This window comes from Siphateles boraxobius, unplaced genomic scaffold, assembly GCF_051911475.1.
Source record: "Siphateles boraxobius isolate OS27281-9 unplaced genomic scaffold, OSU_SipBor_1 130, whole genome shotgun sequence".
NCBI classification, from domain to species: Eukaryota; Metazoa; Chordata; class Actinopteri; order Cypriniformes; family Leuciscidae; genus Siphateles; species Siphateles boraxobius.
In genome coordinates, this window is record NW_027508734.1 from 18,824,436 (window position 1) to 18,848,239 (window position 23,804).

At 40.9% G+C, this 23,804-nt stretch overlaps 1 protein-coding gene across 36 annotated transcripts in view; it reads left to right on the forward strand.

Moving 5' to 3' along the window:
• Positions 1 to 23,535, forward strand: part of sox6 (SRY-box transcription factor 6) — a 151,258-nt gene extending 127,723 nt beyond the window's left edge. For 21 of the 36 annotated variants that reach the window (XM_077228457.1, XM_077228460.1, XM_077228465.1 and 18 more), the window contains 4 exons: positions 10,867 to 10,972; positions 17,622 to 17,795; positions 19,557 to 19,773; positions 20,758 to 23,535. In XM_077228457.1, the coding sequence (XP_077084572.1) occupies positions 10,867 to 10,972; positions 17,622 to 17,795; positions 19,557 to 19,773; positions 20,758 to 21,061 (801 nt within the window). In that variant the 3' untranslated portion in view covers positions 21,062 to 23,535. Of the gene's footprint in view, positions 1 to 10,866; positions 10,973 to 17,561; positions 17,796 to 19,556; positions 19,774 to 20,757 lie in introns of all 36 variants that reach the window. The other 15 variants (XM_077228445.1, XM_077228453.1, XM_077228446.1 and 12 more) reach the window with 6 other exon arrangements.
• The last annotated feature ends 269 nt before the right edge of the window (positions 23,536 to 23,804 follow it).

The following is a 23,804-nucleotide window of genomic DNA, read 5'->3' on the forward strand; positions in this document are numbered from 1 at the left end:
ATAAAGTATAGTTTAAGAATATGATGCTCTTTTTTTCTCTTCTTTTATTGTCAAAATTGTACAAAATCATTCTTGCATGTAAGTAATCAAAGTAATGAGATTACATCAAAACCTACTTTTATTAATGCAATTTTTAATCAATACCATTGCAGAAGTATATACCCAACACAACTGACTCTTGTTCCTTGCTTTTTCGCCTGAGGGTACAACAACAGCCAAAGCTCAAGGACTTGAGCCCACAGTGTTTTTTCAGACATGATCTTTAAAACCAATCAAGCTCTTTGAAGCACATCCAGAGAAGTGCCTTTGATTGACATTGGCAGGGTAGATGGTGGATGAGTGTGTGTGTTTGCATTTGTGAGCAAGGAGGACCATCGTGGTCCTCTGGTGCCTGGCCTGTGCGGGTTCAAACTGTGATGTCTCTGCCCAATTAAAGCATACAGGCAGCCCTCTTCAGCCCCTGGTGTGGGACAGGCCCACTTTGTACCGGGAGCAGGCATTCTCTCAGGGATTCCTTTTAAAAATATCTTCAATCAATGAGTCAATCAAGGACCAGAAAAACAGACACCACTACCATCTGATTGATGCCATATTGCCAGTTGGCTGTGAGACGCAGGCAGGAACTGGGAGTGGATGCTCATTAATTTTTCATCACCTGATTACTTTAAACCAGCAACTTAAAGTAGGTCAATGTATATGTAAAAAAGTAGAGGGACTATTTTTTAATCAACTTAGAAGTCAGGGCAAAAGATATGCCCCGATGTGGGTGGCATCGAAGGAAACTCAGAGAGTGCATCCCCAATAATGGCAGAGTTTAGGCATTTTTATATTATTGCTGCTTCTCTCAGCAATTTACAATACCTCTTTACTGCTCAAAACTGTATTGTGGAAGTCATATTCCTGCTTTCTCAAACACAATACCCAACTCTAAGCCATAATAAACGGAGATATCACCTAAGCCAGTGCATTACGTGCTATTCTTTTGAGATTTCACACTCTTTGTTCGTGTTCTTTAGAGGTGGATGCGGTATGTGAACATGCAGCCATCTTCTGTGGCTGTCTCCCTCCCCACCTTTTTCCTTATTCTACCTTCACCAGCCTCAACTCATCCTCTCCTTCCCTCTTTACCTCCCAAAATTGCTCTAGGGTTAACTCATGGTCAGCCACACACGAGAATATGCCGCTACATGACATGAATGTTGCTCCAGCAATGGCTGAAAAGGCACGTTTGTCAACAGGCAGCACACACCTACGGCTGCATTGTTCTTAGCAGGCCGAGCTTAACGCTTTTTTTTCTCCTATTCTTTTGTCTGACTTGGGTTTTGTCTTCACACGATTGTAAGGCTGTGCCTTTTAACATGGTTATGTGGACATCTCGGCTCAGGTGAGCTTTATGTGTTTTTCTAAGTGGGGAGGAAATCAGTTCGGAGGCGGCCCCTCTCTCTCCACCTCCCCCAGAGCAAAAAAACATTAAGCTTGTGGCTAAATGTGTTTTCCCTAAAGGACTTTGATGTAAGGGCAAGGTAATTCTAGGCAGCCAGCGGTGCAAAGAAAGGGGACGACAAATAATAATTAGGTGCTCTATCAGTGGGAAAATATGACCGGTATGCTTGAGTTATCATTGTTGCTATAGGTTACAGAGCACATCACAAAGACTCCCTCGTTTCTATTTGCAAAGACTTTCTCGTTCTTTATTTCTTACTTTCCATCTGATTTTTCAGTTGCTCCCATATCTGAGAATGCAAGTTTATGACCTTACAATGTGATGGAAGAAAATGGCAGCCCTCTTTTGTACTGTAGCTTCGCTCAGAAGACTGTCTGCATCTGATGATATCATAAAGGCCGATCCACCTCAGCCTGTTGCTAAGCCAAACAGACGTATTGATGTCGCAATTTACAACCAGAGGCCAAACAGAAGCTGTATTTTCCACATATGTTACAGATGTCTCTGAAGTTCAAACGAATAGAACTGAGCTCATTCTAATGAAGACCTTCATTATTCAAAGCATAATATGAAGAATATACCTCATTTTTCAATATTGGTTCTAGGGCTGATTCAAAATTGTAATCAAAAATCGAAAAATTTCGGATTTATTAAATAAGATTAATCCGAATTAATTGTGTATATTTGCTGAGAAAGCACTAAAATAAAAATCATTTTAATACATCATATTTTGGTAATTAAAAAAATGTTTGCTTTGTATTATTGTTTTGCTTGTTGCTTTTTGTTTTTATTTATTTAAATTTTTTTGTTGAGACTCAGGGGCTGTTCACATACTGTAGGACATGCTCTTACATTTGTCTGCAATGTTTCAATTGTTATTAATATTCTATTTATTTAAAATGTTGTTCTGTGTACACGTGCAGACTGACATCTTTGGGTGTTTTTCATTTTTTTCATCTCAGTTTTCATTTCTTTAAAGCCGCTGCATATATTTAAGTATTACATTTAAGTATTTTATCTTTGAAAAATGTCTAGTTTTCCTCTCGGCTCTTTGTGGCTCATTGCTCAATTTGCGCAGTTAATGCATAGATCAGGGGCATGATTATTATAATTTTTTTTAATTATTATTGTATTTTTTATTATTATGGTGCGTTCACACCAAACGCGAATAGAGCGTCAATGTAAGTCAATGTAAAGACGCCTTTACGCGCGTTTAGAGGTCCTGCAACGCGAATGAGGCGTTTAGCGCGGCACGGTAAGGGCGAATTCGCCTCATTCGCGCGTCCAGTTCGCGCGAATGACGCCAATTGAGCATCTGGCGCGATACTTGCAAATTATTTTATTTTGTTTTGTGCATTCACACGTTTGACGCGAATTCATCAATTTGCGTCTGACACCCGAGTTGAAAAATCTGAAAATTTGGCGTCAGTTCGCGTCACGTTAACCAATCAGTAGCCTGCTTGCTGCTGTCACGTGGTGAAGTAAATATTTTATCACATAAAAACTTGATTTCAATATATGAGACATTAATTTTGTATTGAATGCTATTTATTCCATATCTAATCTAGATTATATAAAACATTATTATTATTCTAATGTAAAGACAACCAACATACTTTAGTGCAAGAACATAGTTCGTGTCTGGACAGTGCTGTGTGAGAAAAAAAATCACAGAACAGGTTAATCACTTTTGTAGTAGGCTGGCTCCATTTATCATCAAAACAAAAATAAATGACAGATTAGGTGGGTGAGGGCGAGGGTGATCCTTTGATGCATCAAACTGGGCGCGGGACAGGCGGAAGTACCACTGAAAGGCGCGATGACCCCTACACTGCTGTTCTGCTTTCCAGAGCAAATACAGAGCGGTGATTCTTGATGAATGCTCGATCAACATCAGCCATCTTGCAAACAGACAACTGCCTAGCAAGCAATTTTTTGCTTTTTACGTGCGTTAATTTCGTTTTGGACGCGCGAATGGATTCAAAATGTTCCAGCCATCCAAATAGTAGCGATAGACGCGAATTTGACGCTCTATTCGCGTTTGGTGTGAACGCAGCATTAGTCAATAAATTGGCAGGTCTACTTGTTTCCTATCATCTTAGAACACTTCATTGATAGCTAGAAGCCAGTTGCAAAGTTAAGGCCACGTACTGCCCTCTAGCCATATGTTTCTGAGGGGACACTTTACATGTCATGGGAAGAGCTACTACAGCCATGTACAAAACAGTAATGAACCGCCCGCTGTATATCACCCAGCGCTGCCAGCAGTCAGACAGTTGGCCTGTGCCTGCTGCTCGCGCCCAACAGACGAAAAAAAAGGCCTCTAAGTGTTCCAGATAAAAGCTTTCACTTTGGTCAGTTTCAGAATATTAATATTTCAGCACATCGCCTCACCTGACATAAATACTGAACGCCCTTTAATAACTGCCTTCCAGTCTGCTGTTTGGAAGTTTATCATAGTGAAAGCTTACGTGGAAGAATCTGGAAAGGTAACATAAATGGGATTAAGGAGAGGTTAAAATCATCTACTGGGGCTGTTGGTTGGGGATATTAAATATTGATTTATCCCGGTGTAACGACAGAGCTGAAGAGTGAGGCTAAGTGCTGCTTACAGATGGATCAATTCATCTTTTAATACAAAATGTGTCCGTAGAACACAATGGAATGACCTGCATTCCTTTTTCTCTCACAAAGAGCCATTTCACTCTCTCAGAGAGGAAGAGCGTCTCCTTTGAGTCTCCTGTCTTTTAGGTGCATGTGTAAAATATTCATGTTTTAGTGTTTGCTTGCTTGTTTTCTATTTGTAATTCTTTCCCTTTGATGTCCCATAAGTAAAAGAAAGCTTTTATGGGACCTCCTACAATTTGCCTTTTTTTTTCAAATATTTATTAAAAGTACTATTGTCTACAGAGGGCAGTTAAACTATTTTATTATTTATTCCCTGTTCAAGTACTTTTTTCTCCCTGGAAAGGACACTGCATTGTACATTTCTAGATCTGTTGTATGCACTAGATTTAAATTACTTTGTTTGATTTTACATTTTCAAATTGAAGTTCATAAACCATCTAATGATGAGGTTCCACTCTGGAAAGAGTCCAAATTTTGATTTCAGATATTTTGCCCTTGCTAATAACCTACTTTTTGACAGATGTTGCAGTCCGATGGGGTCTGGCAAGGAGATAAAATATATTCTTGTGCTGACACTTCCCAAACTGGAATCAAAGGGTGAAAGGCCAGTGTATTAACCTATTGAGCATCCGCCGACCTCCCTGCCCCCTCCTCTCACCTACATTATTGATGAGTGGAATATTCACTTTTCTCAAATCCCAGAGCACAGGGCCACAAACATTTAAATGGAGCTTTGCTCACTCTCCTCGAAATCCTCACCCCCTACCTTTAGACCCGAAGCCAATGTTTGCTCTCGTCCCCTCCCCGTGTGTGTTAGGGGCCTATTCACGCTTCCCTTTACAAAGACTTGGGGTATAATCTTGTCTGGTCTGCAGCCCTGGAAGCAATTTTCTACCCCTTTTTCTGCTGCTTTCTTGGAAATTGCCAGCATAGGTTATTTTTGGCCGCAAAGCAAATCCTGCCGTACATGGCTTTGACCGTCCAAAATTTGATTATATTCTGAACTCAAGCACGCCCCATAGAAAGCAAATGTCATTGTTGAGTATTGCTTACATTAATTCTTTGTTCCATTTGTTTGGGTATATAAATAGCATCTTTTTTTCAAGCAACATGTGAGGGTAGGCTCACGTCTTGAGCTAGTTCTGAAACAATGCCAATGCCATGCACTTACTCTTCCGCTTTTTTCTTGCTTAGATAAGACATGACTGAAGCTCAGCTGATTTCACACTGTGGTTGCATAAAATCACACAAAAGGCCAAAACAGGGCAGTCATTCAAAAATGCAACGAGGTCCTATTCTCCAAACCTGCGCAGCTCTGCTTACGCCAGATATCCCGCAACAAAGCCGGCGTAAAGAATAGGCTACAATGGGTCATTTATGTGGCACCATATTGGGACAAAATCCCTCCGAACAGGTGCATAAAGAACCCTCTGTCTCCCAGATCTTGTGATTCAGAGTGTCCATTATTATAAATAGATTGCATGATAAGAGCAGAGAAAGCAAGGTCCTTCTTAACAGATCCTTGAGGACCCAGTGAACAGTTCAGGGTCATTTAAAGCCAGAAGACCCATAACAAAATCCAGAGACGATGATCTCAACGCAGCAGGATAGAAAAACAGCTCTGCAGAGTTTCTTTTACAGCCCAGAGATGGACATGTATAAATTGCTTCATTTCCCCCATGATGTCGTAAGGTCAGATGTTGTGGGTAAATTTCTCAGTTTTATAAGTGAGCAAGTTGTCCGTTTAACATAGTTATAGTTTAATCTTCAACCGTGCGGGACTTAAAAAAAAAGACTTACAGAAATGTCAGAGTCCTCTTATGTCAATGTTTTTAGATTAAGTCGTTCTGGAAGGTAAACAATAAATCTAGGATTGGACACCCACCAGTGGAGGGAGGTCGCAGCCCCAACACGCTCTGCCAGCGGCCGCTCTGGGAGTTTGCAAGCGTGGACTACCGCTCGGGTATAAAAACCGAGCGACCGCATGAAAGGAACTCTGGGCTCGGCGCGCAACTGCATGTGCTTTAGACTAAACTACCAACTACTGGAAAGCTGCACAATTATAAATAACATTTTGATTGGTTACAGCAGGAATTGAAAGCAGATGAGGGGCAAAATAGACGTGCACTGCATCGGCTTGTATAGGGCCTGGCTCTTAATACAGATGGCTGAAGCAACCTATATTGCTGATACACACAGTAAGAACTCATTGTAATGGACTTTCAAAGCCTCCCTTTATTTCCTCTATCACTTGGATCTCTTAACCAGGTGTGGAACTGACCGAACATGCTGTATTCTCAGCTTTCAGAGCCCAGACAAGACATGGCACAAACAGTTATTCACTTGACCATTTTGTGTTTTTTTGTGTTTTTTTTTTACCAGGTTATGATATTAGCCATGTGCACCTGGGTGACAGTAAAGGCAGATTACTAAGTAGACATGCTCGTGCTTCCAAGGCTAGTCGCTTGTTGTCTTACAATTGCTGTTATCTGGACCCGGCTGCAACAATTCAAGGCCATATGGCTGAAGCCGGACTATTTTTACCACAGGAAAAGCGTCACTCTATGGCAGTGTGATGCGTAAGTACAGGGTAGACACCAGCACAATGCGCTCCTGCCCGAAATATATGAAATCTGTGGGCAGCGCTGCAGTCCTCAGGCACATGTTCTGCGGCCGGCCTGATTAAAGCCCTCTCCGCTGCGCTGACATGGGCTCCTCGCTCTGGCTATCTTCCAGATGTTCAGAAGTTCCACCAGCCTTGCCATTGGCCCTTCTGTGTTATTACTTCAACGTGCAACCCTCCTCCGTCGAAACAAAATGCATTTGAGGATGGAGGGGGGAAAAAGGATAGTGGAGGGGAGATTATTGTGGGTGTCTTTTTCCACTTCAGCTTAGGACTGTGTGGTTATAATTTTAGATGTGGGAATGAAGGGCTGCATGCTGAACTCATTTGAGGGAAGGGCAAGTCGTGCGCCAGAGAGGTCGCGGTTAGCATGGGAGGGGCACAACGTGTACCATGACATCTTTTCTTTTTTGTATTGTTTCCGTTTTTTTCTTCTTCGTTTGCCTAACCGCCCTTTCCCTTTCTCCTTCTCTCTGTACTTGTGGAGACTCTGGGCTCTTGCCATCTCACTGCCGTAATGCACATTATAAATATCCTTTATAGCACAATGGTCGTAGAGAGCTGCTGGTAAGCATTTGCCTAACTGCACGGGCCTTTTTCAGGATGGTACACACCCTTTACTGCTCTTCTGTGGCAAAGTGATCAGTAAAAATTTAATGACACCATAAAATGATAAAAATCCCATTGATTTATCACAGCATTTGATGCAGACAGTAGTAAAGGTGCTTTAGACCGGTTTCTTTTTTTGAGTCTTCAAACAAAAAGCCTGGTGTTATGCATATAAATTATTTATCTCGATAATTTGTACCTAATGCTACAACATAAATTACAGAAGTTACAACCAATAAGTGTATAAAACGTAGTATATTAAATTGAATAGAAATTCATTGTACAATATTTGATGGTGTGGACGTCAGTTTTATGTTCTTATATTTCTCAATTGCAGACTCCTAATATGCACTGTAAACTGTGTCGCTCTTTCCCATGAATTTCAGCACCTCCTAGGCATGAATGAACTCTCTCTACCTCACTCCATTAAGTTAGACCTGCGACACTGAAGTGTCTAATCTCGTTTTCACGTACAATAGCTCTCACCCGGCTCATTCTTTAATTATTGCTCTGGAAAATGAGAAAGTTTAGCGCCTAAACAGTATTTAATGAAACTCAGTGATGGATGGTCCTTGTTCCCCAAACTGATGTTTAATGATCATGACTTTATAAAAGGGCTTGATTGATCAGAGAGAGCCAACTGAGCAGGGAGGATGGGATGACACGAGCAAGTAATTTATAACAGCCCCCCCCCCCCCCCCCCCCCCCCATACACACAAACACACACACATATTTAGACAAGTTGTTGGGCCCTTCCCCAGTGGACAGTCCACAGCACATCGGCCATCACTCGTGCGACTAATCGCACATCAGTCAATTTGTCATTGGGTGCTGCGACTCTTTCATTAAGTGCAATAATGCGGTCTGGTGATGAATACAGCAGTGTAGGAAGCTTCACACGGAGCGTGGCACACCAAGCTAGCGCTCCAACTTATCTTTACAAAGCCGTCTGAGCCCAGCGGGGACCGCTACATATGTCATAATTAGAAAACACTTAAATAAGCAAGGCAGAGTCAAGACAGGCAGCTCTTAATGACAGGCCATAAGCAGGTAGTGGTTAATTGTACATCAGAATCACTCAGATGGCCATAAATAATGATTGTTCCATCAAGCGTGGTGGTGGGAAATTGCGGTACACTCTCTCTACAGCTTTTCTCTCTTTCCCTCTGATGCTTGTGCTGTGTTTTTGAGAAATAGTTTTTGGAGGGAAAAAACAGTTGTAGATATTTCTTTTTGGGTAAAAATGTATGTTATCAAGTAGACAAAATATATTTTTTTATAATGAATTCGTGGCAGCTTATAACAGCATTTATTATTTTATTATTTTTTCCAAGGACAGCAATTAGTGCATCGTTATTTGAAGAAGGAAAAAAGTGCTGTGTTTAAGCCCCTTATGCTCACAATAGTGTAAAAACAGTATTATTGTGAAATATTATTATAATTTCAAATAGTTATTTTCTATTTTAATATATTTTAAAATGTAATTTATTCCTGTGATTGCGAAGCTGAATTTTCAGCATCATTACTCCAAACTTCAGTGTCACATGATCATTCAGAAATCAATTTGATATGATTATTTGCTGCTCAAGAATAATATGTATATTTTAAAAAAGGTGTGCTACATAATATTTAATGGAAACTGTGATAAAAAAAAATCCAGGATTGTGAATATAAAGTTAAAAAACAGTATTTATTTTAAATAGAAATATTTTGTAACATTATAAATGTATTTACTGTCCCTTTTAATCGGTTTAATGTGTCCTTTCTGAATAAAACTATTAAGTTCTTTAAAAAAAACAGCAGCTTCTGAATAGCAGTGTATGTATTTATATGAAAATAACAAAAAAATCGATAAGGCATGTTTGCGCTGAAAAAAATGACGAGGCTAGTTAAGTGCATTTTGAACCTGGTTAAATACTGGATACATGCTGAAATGCCACATACAAACGTGCCTGAACTGTTTAGTGAATTTGCCCCTCAGTGATGATAAAGTCTATTTAAAGTGACAACAGCAATAAGCACGGAATACTCCCAAGTAATCCACTATTGTCATCTGCTATTGACAAGTTGAGCCGGAGTGATAATCTTTTGCCGTGTGAAGAGCTTCCACTGTCCACAGGCTCCCCAGTGGCGAAAAGAACAGAAAACAAACAAACGAGCAAAACGGCCAAAGCAGCGCGGCTGAAAGATTAATGTATACGTTGGTATCTGTGTCTGCGTCTGTGGCAGGGGAGCTGTTAGCATTGTGTTGGGAGGCCGCCCAAGTGTCTGTTCAAACTGTGTATGATAGGCATTCTCTAAAGAAAAGACAATTCAAGCACACCTTTTGCCTGAGATTGAATGCACACCCTGGGAGAAGAACAAACGCTCTGGGGCCGACTCACCATAACATGCTTTGCTTTTACCATCATCCTGTTCCATTCGGAGGGGGGAGAGATTACTTGTATCATGCCGAGTCAAAGTGTCCATCTCCTCTTCGAGTCTTTAGAGAGAGCGAGACGGTCCTCCACTAATGCCCTGCCGCACTCACGGCAGAACTAGGTCATTTAACAATGGGCCCGAGCAGCGGTCGGCCCTCTTCCTCTGCATAATACATTAAGTCTAATGTGCTGCAACCATTCAGGAGGACCCCCCAAAAGCTGTTATTTTATTCTGTAAATGCACACGGACATGACATTCAATATTGTCGCACCGGCGAAGAATGACAGGGGTTTATTGTGCATCAAGTGCGACATGATGCCAAGTTTAATCTGAACAGAGAGCAACATGACAAAAGGGAAAACACGGCGTGTTCCTCTGAGCATGAGCCTTGAATAAATGATAGACAGGGAGCTCAGGACGGCAGAGACAGGGGCATGTACTGCAAAGATTAGAGCGGAAAAGAAAAAAATAAGCTGAACATTTCACTGAAGGTCCCAGGCTGCATTGTGTGCTCAGGAACTTTCAGTGTGTTGTTTCTAAATCCTTTTTAGCAGAGTGTTCCAGACTCTTATCGGTACAAGTCCCTGCAGATGAAGACAGTAAGAAACTATAGCAGTGATAAAGATGACTTGACATGGGCCCATTAAAATGCATGCGAAGAGCATGCGTGTCCGGCAGGGTTGTGTGCCTTTCGATATTGAATTGGTGCCTTTAAATTTCATTCGATTTTAATTCTGCTTCATTAAATCACAATTCAAATTCAGAAATCTGCCTTAAGTGTTTTTATTAGTACTTAGGTTTCATACAGAAGTTTGTGTGTATTATACATTTAGTAGATATACAGTATATGTAGTAATTGTTGTTGTTCTTTTATTGAAATAATAATTGTAATACTTACTATTGTTGTTGTTGTTGTTTTTAATTGACTAATTTTATACATTTATTACATATATAATTTAACTTTATAGACCATTGTACCATTGTGGAAGAACACATCATTTCCCAATGTTTTAATTTAAACAACATACCATTTTCAATATCAAACATTTTCTCTCATAGTATGCAATTTGGTACATAAAGAGAAACCAATTCTGTAGACAGGAAAGTGTATCTGAACACACATTTTCATTCATTTTTGCAGGAGAGGTCTCATTATGACAGCCTTGGCCATCACCTGGGCAAACTAGGCGAGGATGGAAAGATCGGTCACAGAGTCATCGACCTCACCAGGCCAGAGGATTTCGACGGTAAGTAGTGTTTCAAAACATAATGTGACTTCTCTCAAATTATGCTCATTTTGCTTTGTACCCTTGCAAAGAATGTCCATATATCTAATGCTTCTTGCTTGTGGACTACAGTGAGGAATGAGGTTAGGTACAGTTCAGTCACATGATCAAATTCCACAATTGCTCGGCCAGTTTTTAGAGGAAGTAGATGGGGGTAATGCAGTGTGCACGGCTGTATTTAAAGTTTTTAACAGCTAGTTCTTGATGACAAAGCATTGGGACAATGCTGGCCCTCCTCCAGAACCAGACTCTGTTGCCAGAGCTCATGTTTGATTTGCTGGGTATGGAGGTGTAAATACTGATGAGAGAACTTAGATGACAAGATGTCAGCTCCTTTTGCCACCCTGTTCATAAACAGTGTGCATATATGCTCTAGTGTTTTTCCCATGTATATCTGTATATTGCAATATTTATAACAGTTTTCATGGAAATCTAGAGCCAAGATATGGAATAATAAAGATTTCAAGTTCCATGTAATGATGGATATTATAAGGGGACAATCACAAAAGATTTGGTTGTTGTTGTTGTTGTTGTAAGATGATCAGCCTCTCATTATCTCTGTTTATGACCTTTCTAAAGCATAACTTATTTATTTTGGCTGGGTAAAAATCTAATCTGTAAATAAAGGTTTAGAGATGCAGTTTTTCTGGTCTGGCAGGATCTGCTCTGACCACCAGACCAGAGCAGATTCCCACCAAGAACCGCAGCCCACCCCTCTCAGATCAGTGAGAAAGCTGGGTCCTCCAACACGGTGGGAACCCGTCTCCTGTGGGCTCTGAAGCAGGGTTGAGGGCACCCAGCCACCCAAGAGATGCAGAGTCAAAGTCCTAAGTGGAGGTGAAGGAACAGAGAACGTCCCATCAGTTAACTCCCAGTACAGACAGGATTAGAAGGACACAGAGGTTTCTCATTCCAGTGGACAGGCGCCACTTCAAGTGCTCAGAGCCATCCCCATCTTCCCGCAAACACATCGAGATGAAGGATGTGAACGACATTTTATGATGATACGCCCTACATTAAATAGTCTCTTTTACAAGTAGAATGTGTTTACCCGTTGGGAAACATGAAGTGTTTACTTGTGTGTTTTTGTGTTTAGAGCCTTTTTTGATAGACCAAGTCAAACAAATTACATTCCTCTCCCTGAACATTTGAGGAATGTAAGCGCCGTGCATGTGATACCTACGCTTAAAAAAGGCTACACTTCATCCTTTTTGTTCTGTTTATTTGCAACTAGTCTTTGTTTTATTATGCCCCTCTGTTCAGACGCTTTGGGGATTTGTCAATAAAGCTAGCTATTTTCTAATGCACTTTAAATGATTTATCAGCTGAGTAGGAAACTACCATTTGAGAATTAAATTTCTTGACACTTTAACAGGGCGAACAGACTCGCACAGTAACTGCCATCGAGAGCAGAGGAAAATTACTGAGTGGGCCCATAACGGCGGCGTGTTTCCCTGTACGGAGGTCCTGCCTGCTGAAAAGAAACGTTATATTGGAAAAGGCTTGGGGTGTAAAACAGCTCTCTGTCACTGCTGCAACTCGCAGCAAGCTTTAGGTTGCTTGAACTAATATTTGTGAAGCATGCAGCAACCAAATTAACAGCTGCCAAAGCTCTAACGAGAGAGAGGCCATTGGAAAATAACGGCGGGGTATGGAAATAGATAGAATTTCCTTCATTTCGCAAAAAGCCACGAGCCACATGCATCAGCTCACCACAAAGTCATTAGGTCTTTTTAAGCTCAGATGAAAAACATTAACTAATACCACAAAAGGCTTTAGTATGGCCCCTTTGTTCATTCACATATGGCTGCGTATGAGTTTTGTTTGCCGAGCGGGTCGGGTCGTGCGTGTGTTTAAACTGTCTCTGTCAGACGGGGGTCTTAGCAGAACAAAGGGTGTGTTGAGTGATTCCGGGGGCAGGAAGTCGAGGTAATATCAGCACACTTTTGAGACAATGCCGGCCAAAATAACTGCTTGACTTGACTAATCTCTGAGCTATGTTAATGCTGTATTATTTATGCATATAGTTAAATTGTGGCAAGGTTAACGCTGCATTATTATAGGTTCGCAATCACACCAGTCAAAGCAAAGGAACCAAAAGCTCCATCATAAATTTTTATCTGTTAGGGTTAGGCGATCGTTTTGTAAACGAGTATCATAAATGGCATATAATGTTATAAAAAGAACACAGAATATGTGAGGATCTGCACTACACTAAAGTTTGGGGGTCGGTAAAAATGTTTTTAAAAGAAGTTTCTGCATTTATTTGATCAAAAATACTGAAAAAATATGAATGAAATATTATTACTATTAAAAAAAAAACGTGTTATTAACAATTATTATATTTTAAATTTTCATTTATTCATGTGATGGCAAAGCAGAAGTTACTCCAGTCCTTACTCCAGTCTGATTTGGTGCTCAAGAAACATTTCTTATTATTATCAGTTGAAAACAGTTGCTTAATATTTTTGTGGAATATTTTTGTCTTTGAATCGACAGCTCAAAATAACAGCATAGTGTAATGAACTTTAAGGCATTTGGAAGTCCATTTCTGCTTCAAAGTAAAAAATAAAACAGGTTAAAAATATATAATTTTTAATAATAAAAAAAATCACATTGTCAGAAATAGTCACACTGTTAGATAAAGTCACAATAATGACAAATAAACTTGCAATTTTGAGATATAAAGTTACAATTTGCAAGAAGTATTATCTTTTTATTACATCCTATAATAATTACTCTGGGGCAGTAATGGGGTGCATTACTCTAATCAAAAAATATAGTTTTATCACACTTACATAAATCAGCTCAGAGAAAGATGGAGAACATTTAACGGGAGTGCGCTTTTGTGTGTGGCTGTCTATACAACAAAGAGACCAGACATTCATGTGTTTGTCTGTGTTTTCCCAGCATTCCCACTGCCAGTCCTTTATCCAGTTTTACTGTCTCTGTAGTCTGCAACTCAGCCCAAGTCTCCTTTACACGTCGATCTCTACAATAGTGCATTGCAAACAGGAATTTAGCATGGCCCACTTCAAGACCTTACAACATCCAGGGCAAGATGCATGAGAAACAATAGCACTTGCTAACATGCACTAACACGTTGCGCTTTTGTCCATATAAACCTGTTCACACTCAGAGAGAGAGCAGAATTCCAAATATTCAGCTGGGTGCAACCCAACAATTGGCATGTTAAAGAAGTGGGCTTATATCACATGTAAGTTGTAATGGTTTAATTGGCACAATATGAGTGCTGACATGAATGGGAGAGCTGAGCATTGTGTCATATCTGCCTGTGCGCTGTAAGGAGACTCCCATTGTCAGCGATAAAAACCTTCACGGAAAGGCGTCTCTTTCTTTATTGGATCGTCCGCAGAGGGCCTGGCAGGTTTGCGTGATTGTTGGTTGTTTCAAGCAGATTCTTGTGTGACAGTCTGTGTGTGCCCTCAGAACAAAAGGCTAGCTCCAGCGAGAGCCTGAGAGGCTCAGCCTTTTGGCTCTGTTCCGCGTACCATCGAGTCTGGGCCTGCTGCAGGCAGGTGTGCCGTGCCGCGGGGCCCCTTTCACTCGCACACTTCCTCGCAAGCGCTCTCTCTATTTCTCTGTAATTCATACAGTCCCCCTCTGCTCTCCCTCCTGTTCACCGGGAGAGACAAATTAAATGGAGATTCTTGTATCGCTCTGTCATGTTGGGCACCGGGTCTCATAAATCACAATAAAGTCGATTAGAAGCCTCCTGCCGTCTCGCCCCCCCCACCCTCACGCACCTCAGGGGGTCTCCCGTGGCATCCCGAAACATCTGCATTTATTTACACAATAACACACCTAACTAGGTGCTTCCTAAAAGAGCCGCACAGGGGGAAAAAACGTCAATTAATGCTAATTTGTAAATGTCAGAGGCATGTAAGCTTTCTTATTAAACAACAACAAGCTAGAAAAAAAAGCAGAGGGTTCTAAATTGCATGTTGTGGATGCGGGGTGACGTCGCGCGAGCCGACCTCGCTGCCAACTCTTTGGCTGCTTTTGATTAAGGCACATCATGATTGCTGTAGGGTGGGGGCACGGACCACCCGTGTCTATGAGTGGGGCTCCATGCCAGGGGCCACCGCTCGTCTCGTCCCGAAGAGCACCGGCACTCTCTAAGTCGGCTCTCATTCCTGCGGTCCACTCAAATGACTAAGAGCGCTGAGTCTGTGTCTGCTGATGCACTACAGCAACAACAGGGCATGAGATGATTATTACAACCAGCCCCGGTCCTCTCACCCTCTCTCAGCGAAACGGAAAAATGGATCCGATCTGCAATTTAAAAGTCCAGCTGCTGGTTTCTTGCATGTAAGCTGCTCACCTCTGCCTATATCTGAATGCATGCCAGTATATAAATTGCTGAATCAGTGTCAGTGGTAAAGTAATGGCATGGGGCGAATCGTAAATTAGAGCCGGCCATCCCCCCCGAACAGACAGCGGCGGTCGTGTCTGGGTAAGGTAGCCGAATGCGCGAGCAAGCGTTGGCAAGGTAATGAATGCCTTCATCTGGCCCCGGCAGTCAGCAGATTGCCCAGCGTTGATGGATACTGTCAGCCCTACGCCACACTACATTTCATTGCACAATAAACATGGCTGTCAAAGCCAAACAAAGTGAAATCAATTTATCCTGCACGGTGAGCGCGTGCTAAATGAAATTAATGTACTGTGCGGGGAACGCCGTCGCCGTATAATCCCAACGAAAGGGGCCAAGAGAAGCTGGGACGAGGCGGCTGGCTTGTAGTGCGTTTGGTGATACAAAGTTGTGGAGAGGGAAGATCAGAGAGAGCCTGACTGATGCACCATGACTGTGTGGAGCCGGGCAGCCAGATAAACAGCAGCCCTTTCTGGATTATTATGATTGTTAAACATGACATGTGTAAATGTATCTTTTGGGCCCTGGGCAAAGCCATTCTGCCCAGCTGGGCCTGGAGGATAGAGCCTCCTGCTGGCTGCCTGAAACTTAGACTTTGTCTCTCTCTCTCTCTCTCTCAGGGCCCCAGTGTGTGTGTGTGTGTGTGTGTGTGTGTGTGTGTGTGTGTGTGTGTGTGTGTGTGTGTGTGTGTGTGTGTGTGTGTGTGTGTGTGTGTGTGTGTGTGTGTGTGTGTGTGTGTGTGTATGTGTGTGTGTGTGTGTGTGAGAGTGTGTGTGAAAACATTGACTCCAACATTGCCTATTTTCCCGCTCCTCCTTTTCTGAGCACGCGCTGCCCTCAGAATAATCTCGGTATCCCGATGCTTTAGTAGCGGAGCAGTGCCAAGATCCATTACTTAGCTGGAGTTTTATTTTGTTTATCAACACCAGTGATAATAGAAATCAAAAGCAGGTATCGTGTGCCAAGACTTGAAGTTTCAGGGTCCTAATGAATACACATCACATGTGGATGATGAAATATTCATGGCTGATTCCAAGCCTTCTTATCCAGTTTTTGGATCATTAAAGATGTATCGTAGCATATGGGAAGGCTTTTTTTGTTTGTTTGTTTTATTTTTCAAGCCTTATTTATCAACATGTTTTTGTTTGTTGAAATATTCATACAGCTTTTATTTAATTCTTTCACATCTTACATATAAAAGGAAGCAAATGCGCATGCAAACAGAATCATTTTCACTCTGCTTTAAAGTTAAATACAGAAACTGGGGGACACACATGCTGATTGTGAATGGCCTGATTGAGAAGTTACACTCCTTCAAGTCTGTTTGCTTTGTACTGCACTCACACCAGGCCTCATTCACTAACTCTACACATGCATGTGTGAAATGCCTGTGATAATTTTTATACAGACACCTAATTTTGTATTTTTATATATGTGTCATATAATTATTTATTTGAATTAGTTTTTATTATTATTATTATTATTATTATTATTATTAGTGACCCTACAAAGTCTTTTATATTTTATTTAAAAATATAGCCTAAAAATATTTTATCCAAGTAACAAAAAAACAAATATATATATATATATATTTTTTTTTTTTACCATCCCATGTTTAACCGCTGTGATTAAGTCTTCCTTTTGTCATGTTCTGCCTGCATGTGTTAGCACATTGAAAGTAATCACATGGAGATATATGTTTTGTCAGGACATTGGCCCTGGCCCTCTCCCCTAATTTTACCTCCTATACACAAACACACTTGTGCCACATTTGTTATTCAGAGCATTGCCATTATTACTCATAGCAGGAGAAACATTACGACAGCCATCCAGAAATGTTGTTCAAAAGTATGAAAGCTGCAACCCAGACAAAATATTTAAAAGGCATTATAGTGAGGGTCCTCCTCGTCTGGTGTGAGCTAGTTTTCACTCATTAGGAGTTCCTCTACCAACAATGCCGTCTTGTTCTGTGCCTCAAAACATGGGCTTGTCCCATCCAGTTCTGGGATGGGCAGCCTGGAGTATGAGGTACGACTGCAGGCCTCCCTTCTCTGGTTCAGCTCCAGTCACACTGATGTGCTGATGGATGCCCTGCACTACTAGGTTGATTAACGGTTTGCACCCGCTCTCTCCTTCTTGCTCTGGTGTTCCTAGGGTGTAGGGAACTGAATGGCTCTGCAGATAAACCACATCAGTATTATTGTTGGCCAACAGGAGGCGCCAGCACTACCGAGGCACGGGTCTACAGGGAACCCCGGGGAAGGAACAGCAACGAGCCTCACATCAAACGGCCCATGAACGCCTTCATGGTCTGGGCCAAAGATGAGCGCCGCAAAATCCTTCAGGCCTTCCCAGACATGCACAACTCCAACATCAGCAAAATCTTGGGTAAGTCAAAGCCCCTGAAATCAATCAAGACCAGCAGTCATGGCCTTCTGCGTTAGCCTTTCCGTTTTCGTTTTGGGATAATGCCATACTCCATACGAATAAACTGAACTGATGTCTTGGGAACTATTCTAGAGTGCTTCAGAAACTGCTGAAAATGTCATTGCTTGTTTTGGATCACACTGATCCAGTAGTCTTTTTTAACACAGCTGTTTAAAGAGTCATTCTACTTACTGAAATGGCTTTCTACTTACTGAAACTTCTCAAAGAATGATTGTCATTAACTATATGTTTTCATTCAAGCTCTGAAATAATTATTAGCAAAAATCAAAATATTGCAAAAAGCAATTGTAAGTAAGCAGAATTTCCATCCCATGTTTTCAAGAAAACAAAATCATCACTTCCAGGAAATTAGAAAATAAAGAAATATAAATTTTGTTGAGACATTAAGCAGTCACATGGCATTTTCTAAAGTAGAAATTGATCTTGGTATATCTTAAAATGAAGTGTTACCACTTTTTAAAATATTTTATTATTGGTGTTTCCATATTTTTTTTAACGACATGGCAAAACTCACATTAAAAAAAAAGGTTGATGGAAACCTGGCTATTGAGCTGATCTTCTAAGGTTATTGTATGAAAATTTAGTAATTTTGTATTGAATGAAATTTTGTACTATATATATGTGTGTGTGTGTGTGTGTATATATATATATATATATATATATTCTTATAATGACACTGATGATAGTATCAGCATGAATTAGGACAGCAGAAACACTGAACCTCTGTTGAGGTAAAGGGAGGGTCTGTTTTTACCAAATTGAAACAGCCCACTATTTTGGACCAAAACCAAGACTTACAAGACTAAAATGTAGCTGAATTGCACCATTAAGAGAGAGGGTGAGTGTTATGTTGATTGACTAGATATTTCAGCATGCAGTACATTGGACCTTGAATTGCACAACATATGCAAATGGATATTGCCATGCCAGTTTTTCCCCTCTTAGCAATCAATAAACAAGCATCTCAGCATTACATAGCTACTAAGCAAAATGTATGTTGTGAATAAGATGTTCAGACTATTACCACACCTGCCTAATCTTTTGCAAGTAATTCCACAAAATTCAATGCATCTCAAACAGACGAGCACAGTTAAACTTGATGGTATGCTGCCTGCGGGAGCAGCTCAATTAGATGGATTTAGTGGCTGTCACTTGGGCAGTGTTTGTCATGAAAAATGACAGGGCTAAATGGGTCTTGTCCCCCAGTCCAGAGAGTCAATAGATCACAGCAACTAAAAGTCCCGTCAGCCCGCACATTCTGAAGGCTGAAGATATTTACTGGCCTGTTGTTTCCACTAATGCAGCAACAGTAACAGTCATGCAGTTACCCTCCATTCACAAAAGCAGTGCTTGCCTCAGAATAATGCAGTTCATTTGTTGTACATTGTGTTTTATGTTCATTTTGTCTCTAAATGTAAAAATACATTTAAATAGCATTCATTTCAGGTATTTTATTCATTTTATTAAAATTTATAGAATTCATTAAAAATCTAGTTTTATAATCAAATAAAATGTACTTTGTAAAACAAAGTCATTCTTTTACTCATTTCATTAAAATCATCGTATTATTATTTTTATTAAAATGTATTGAATTTATATATATATAAAAGGTAGTTTAAACTCAAATAAAATCTAGTCATTCTTTCTCCAAGAAAAAAATCACTCCTGTGTAATTTCTAACTCCTCACCTGTGTTCAACAGGATCTCGCTGGAAGTCCATGACGAACCAGGAGAAACAACCGTATTATGAAGAGCAGGCTCGGCTCAGCAAGATCCACCTGGAGAAGTATCCCAACTACAAATACAAGCCCAGGCCCAAGCGCACCTGCATCATCGACGGCAAGAAGCTGCGCATCGGCGAGTACAAGCAGATGATGAGGTCGAGGAGGCAGGAGATGAGGCAGTTCTTCACTGTGGGGTAGGCGCACGGCAGGAACAATCCAAGATGCCCTTAAAACCCTACAGACTGTTAATATAGCCAGCTTAGAGCTCACACAATAGGCAGGTAACGATTCCATGCCGTGTGCCAACTCCTGGTGTAAAGCCAGTGACCCTCAATTCAGGTTGATTGGAATAATTCAGCCACTTAGCTCATTTGTCACGTTATATGGCCCTCACACTTAATTTTAATATACGCTTCAAAGCAAAGTGAGCGCCACCTTTTGTTGCGCACACGCTCCCTTTGTGATTATATGCTGTGGTAAATTTATTTTTCCGTGGAGGAGGGGAAATGCACTGTATGGCCCTGGGTTGAATCCCATTGACAAAATAGTATTTTCTTTCAGCTGCTTGAAAGTGGTGGTTTATCACATTTAGATGGTAACAGAGGGCAGCAGGACTCACGTAGCCATTATTTTAGGATATTAGAGTCGAGTATGAATGTAGAGAGGGCTGCAGGGCAGATGTTTGGAGCACAACTCTATAATTTACTGCGTGTGGTGAGTGAAGAAAATGCCTGCTCCAGGTGTTTCCACTTCAACAGCAAGAAATACGAGCGCTGGAGTATCAATCAGCCTGTTAGAGATCAGGAGACTGTGTCTCTATCAACCAATTGGCTTTGTCGCCCTGAAAGAAATGAGTGTCATTTTCACAATCGTTCCCAAATCGTTGTAGCTGATTGGGAATTTTTTTTACAGGGCTACTGGTTGTTCACGTTCCATTCAAGCCTGGGTTTTAAACTCCTCAAGCTTTACGTTTTCGACCAGCGTTTGGTTCTGTACATTCTTTCCATTCTCCTATTCCCCGAGACCGTAATTGTTTTCCTTGAGAAGCGTTAAACTTGTCATCCGTCTCTTAAAAGCTCTTAAGCTTCTCTGAGCTTTGTAAAAAGTAAAAGCGCACACTTGCTCTTCATAAGCATAAAACTGTCTTTCTCCCGTCTGTTTCTTCACCTCTGTATCAGGCAGCAGCCACAGACGCAGATCCCCATCACCACCAGCGCAGGTGTCGTCTACCCCGGTGCCATAACCATGGCGACCACTACGCCCTCCCCTCACATGACGTCAGACTGTTCCAGTGCCTCGGCCAGCCCTGAGCCCACCATCCCCGTCATCCAGAGCACCTTCAACATGAAGATGGAACCAGGCACCATGGTGCCTAGCGACCCCGTGAACGGAGAGGACGAGATGGACATGTACGAGGACTTTGAGGACGAGCCCAAATCGGACTACAGCAGTGACACACAGGAGCCGGTCAGTGCCAACTGAGGCCAAGACACCCTGTGAATATCCTTTTATTAGAGGGAAGACTGAAGAAGATTGAAAAGAGAACATAACGAACAAAAAAAAGAATTTGAAACACTTGTTTCTAATGATATACATTTTGGGAGCCAGCATGCAGATGTGGCTCCTTCAGATTTAACAGCTTTTGGTCTTAAATGTTTCTCCGAGTGTGAAACAATTTGATTGTTTTATTTTGGCTTTTTTTATTTTATTATTATTGTTATTTTATTGATTTTTTTTTTCCTTGTGTTTTGATCATGGACAATTTAGGGTATTTCCTACGACATTTTTAAATAATAGGACTTGACAATTGAAACATTTCATATGAATGCATAACTCACAGTCTTACTCAAATTCATATGGATTTACACTTGTATTTGTTGAAACCTTTTTTTTTTTCCTTTGAAGCGTACATTACTGTTTTAAATGGGGTTCTATATCTCACTCAGGTATGCTGTACCAGCCAACAGCTTGTGAATGTTTTAAATCAGAACTATTTCAAATGAAAAAGACAAAAACAGTTCATTTGACATTTCATAATACGATACAACTGAAGAAGTCCTTACATTTGATGAACCATAGAGGGAAAGCCTAAAACTCCCCATTATTGTTGTTGTTATTAATATTATTATTACATTTTTTTTTTAAAGTCCAGATGTGCCAAACATATCATAAGCTTCCTGCTCTTAAATCTTAAATTTGAAAGTCTTAAGGGAAAGACTGCATGAGTCTTAGACAATCCTTGCAATCTTATCTACAAAGCCCACTTTCTTTTTCTCCTCTCCATTGACTACCATCTTCAAATGCTCAGGAACTAAGAATGTTATAGTTCTCCAGGAGGTTCAATGCAGTGATCATCTGACCACCGGCCTCGTCTAGTTCAGTCTTACCCGCTCGGTTCTTAATCACAGTGATTGTAATCAGGCCAGAATGCCAAGGGGCCAAATGGCATCCAATCTGCAGAATTGGACAGGCAGCGAAAGGCAGCTTTGGTGTATTACAATCACAAATTGCTGTTGTACAATATGTACACGCACATTCTGCTAAAGTCTTTAGCCCCGGTTTCCAGGGCAGCAAGTTTAAAGTTTTTTGTTTTTTTTACACTTAAGTCTTGTGGACATTGTAATCTTAACTGACATAAAATAGTCTTAAAGCCCTTCGGGCTTCTGAAATTTGTTCATCATTAAGTCTTAAGAGAACGTCCAGTTTATTAGGATGTTTTGGCCAGTTATGCAGAGGGTTAAGGAGAATATTAACTAAACTAATAATGGCACTTATTTTCCAAATTTTCTATATATAAGGATACTTGGATTTAAAATGGTTTAATTGTATTTACATTTAAAAATTACATTCTGAAACGAACAGAAGACTTTGGATCTTGGATCTTTTTGAGCACTTGAAAAAGAAAAAGAAAAAAAGATAACAATTCATAACGAAAAAGCACATTTTTGCTGCCCTGCAGTTCTACTAAATTATCCGCTCGTTCCGGCAGTAGAACGGATCTCAGGTTGTTTCCGTGTGGAAGGACAGCCAAGAAGCAGCCAGCGGTCAGGGCCTCTTGTTTTAGACTTTGGCCCTACTGAAAGCTCCTACAGGGTGTGACTGCCATTCACCTCCACTCACCTGACCTCTGCCCAGCACACACCCTCCCTCAAGGGGCTGCCATCTGTCTCCCGGCATCGGCCCGTGCCCAGGAGAAAGGTGGCGAACAATGGAGACGAGGCCCATGTGGTTTATTGTGCCCTCTCTCCATCAAAGCTCTAGCGAAAGGCCGCGGCCAGAAGCAGACACGAGGTGCTAGCGAGCAGATGGAACAAGTAGATCAAGCTGTGGGGGATTATTAAAATGACGGACGAGTCGGTATCATCTGAAATACGGCATTATTAATGCATGAGTCCCGCTATTTTGCCTTTGCCCTTGAACCTGTCTGTTTCATTGGTAACCTAGAGATTAGAATAGACAGGAAATGTCACAGCAAGGCTGCTGGTCACTGCATTACCTCCAAAGGTCTAAAAGGTACTGATGACTATTTAGTGCTTACTTCTCCCAGCAGTTGAAGCATTCACTTTTTCTTTTCAGCGCCCCTCTTTGAAAAGCATTTACTTAATTCGTAGAAGTTATGAGCACTTCTTTAGAAGCTTGTATTTGTACCTTTTATTTTGTTGGTTTTGTTTAAGTTTGTTGTGATTTTTACATAAGGTACAATACTTGGCTGGATGTCCCTTGACATCCGCGTTAAAAAAAAGTTCTTCCCTGCTTACAAGCCATCGTTTATTGTTTAAAGCTGTTATATCTGTTTGCTGGTGGATTGGTTGATTTGTACGTGATTTGTACATATTTCCTTGACCATGCCAAGCCAGTTCTGTAGGCTGGTAGCAGACAAAAGGACTGTTGTTGGGACTGAAACTTGATTGCGCTTGTATAGATAAAAAAAAAGAAAAGAAAAGAAAAGAAAAAAGACTATTTCAATCTCACACGGAGACAATGATTCAAAAGTGTTACAAGCACTGGATATAAATGGTATTTTTATCAATTCTGACAAATGTGAAGCCGTTGTGCGAGGAAAAAAAAGAAAAAACCTACATGAACAAGTCACCTGTTTGGACTCATGTGAGCGCACCTCACAGTTGCCAGATTTGAGTCATTTTTCTCTTGACATATTTTGTTTATTTATGCAAAGACACGTGATGAATGAACACTTTGTTTAAGCTCCAGTGCTGCCTAGGGG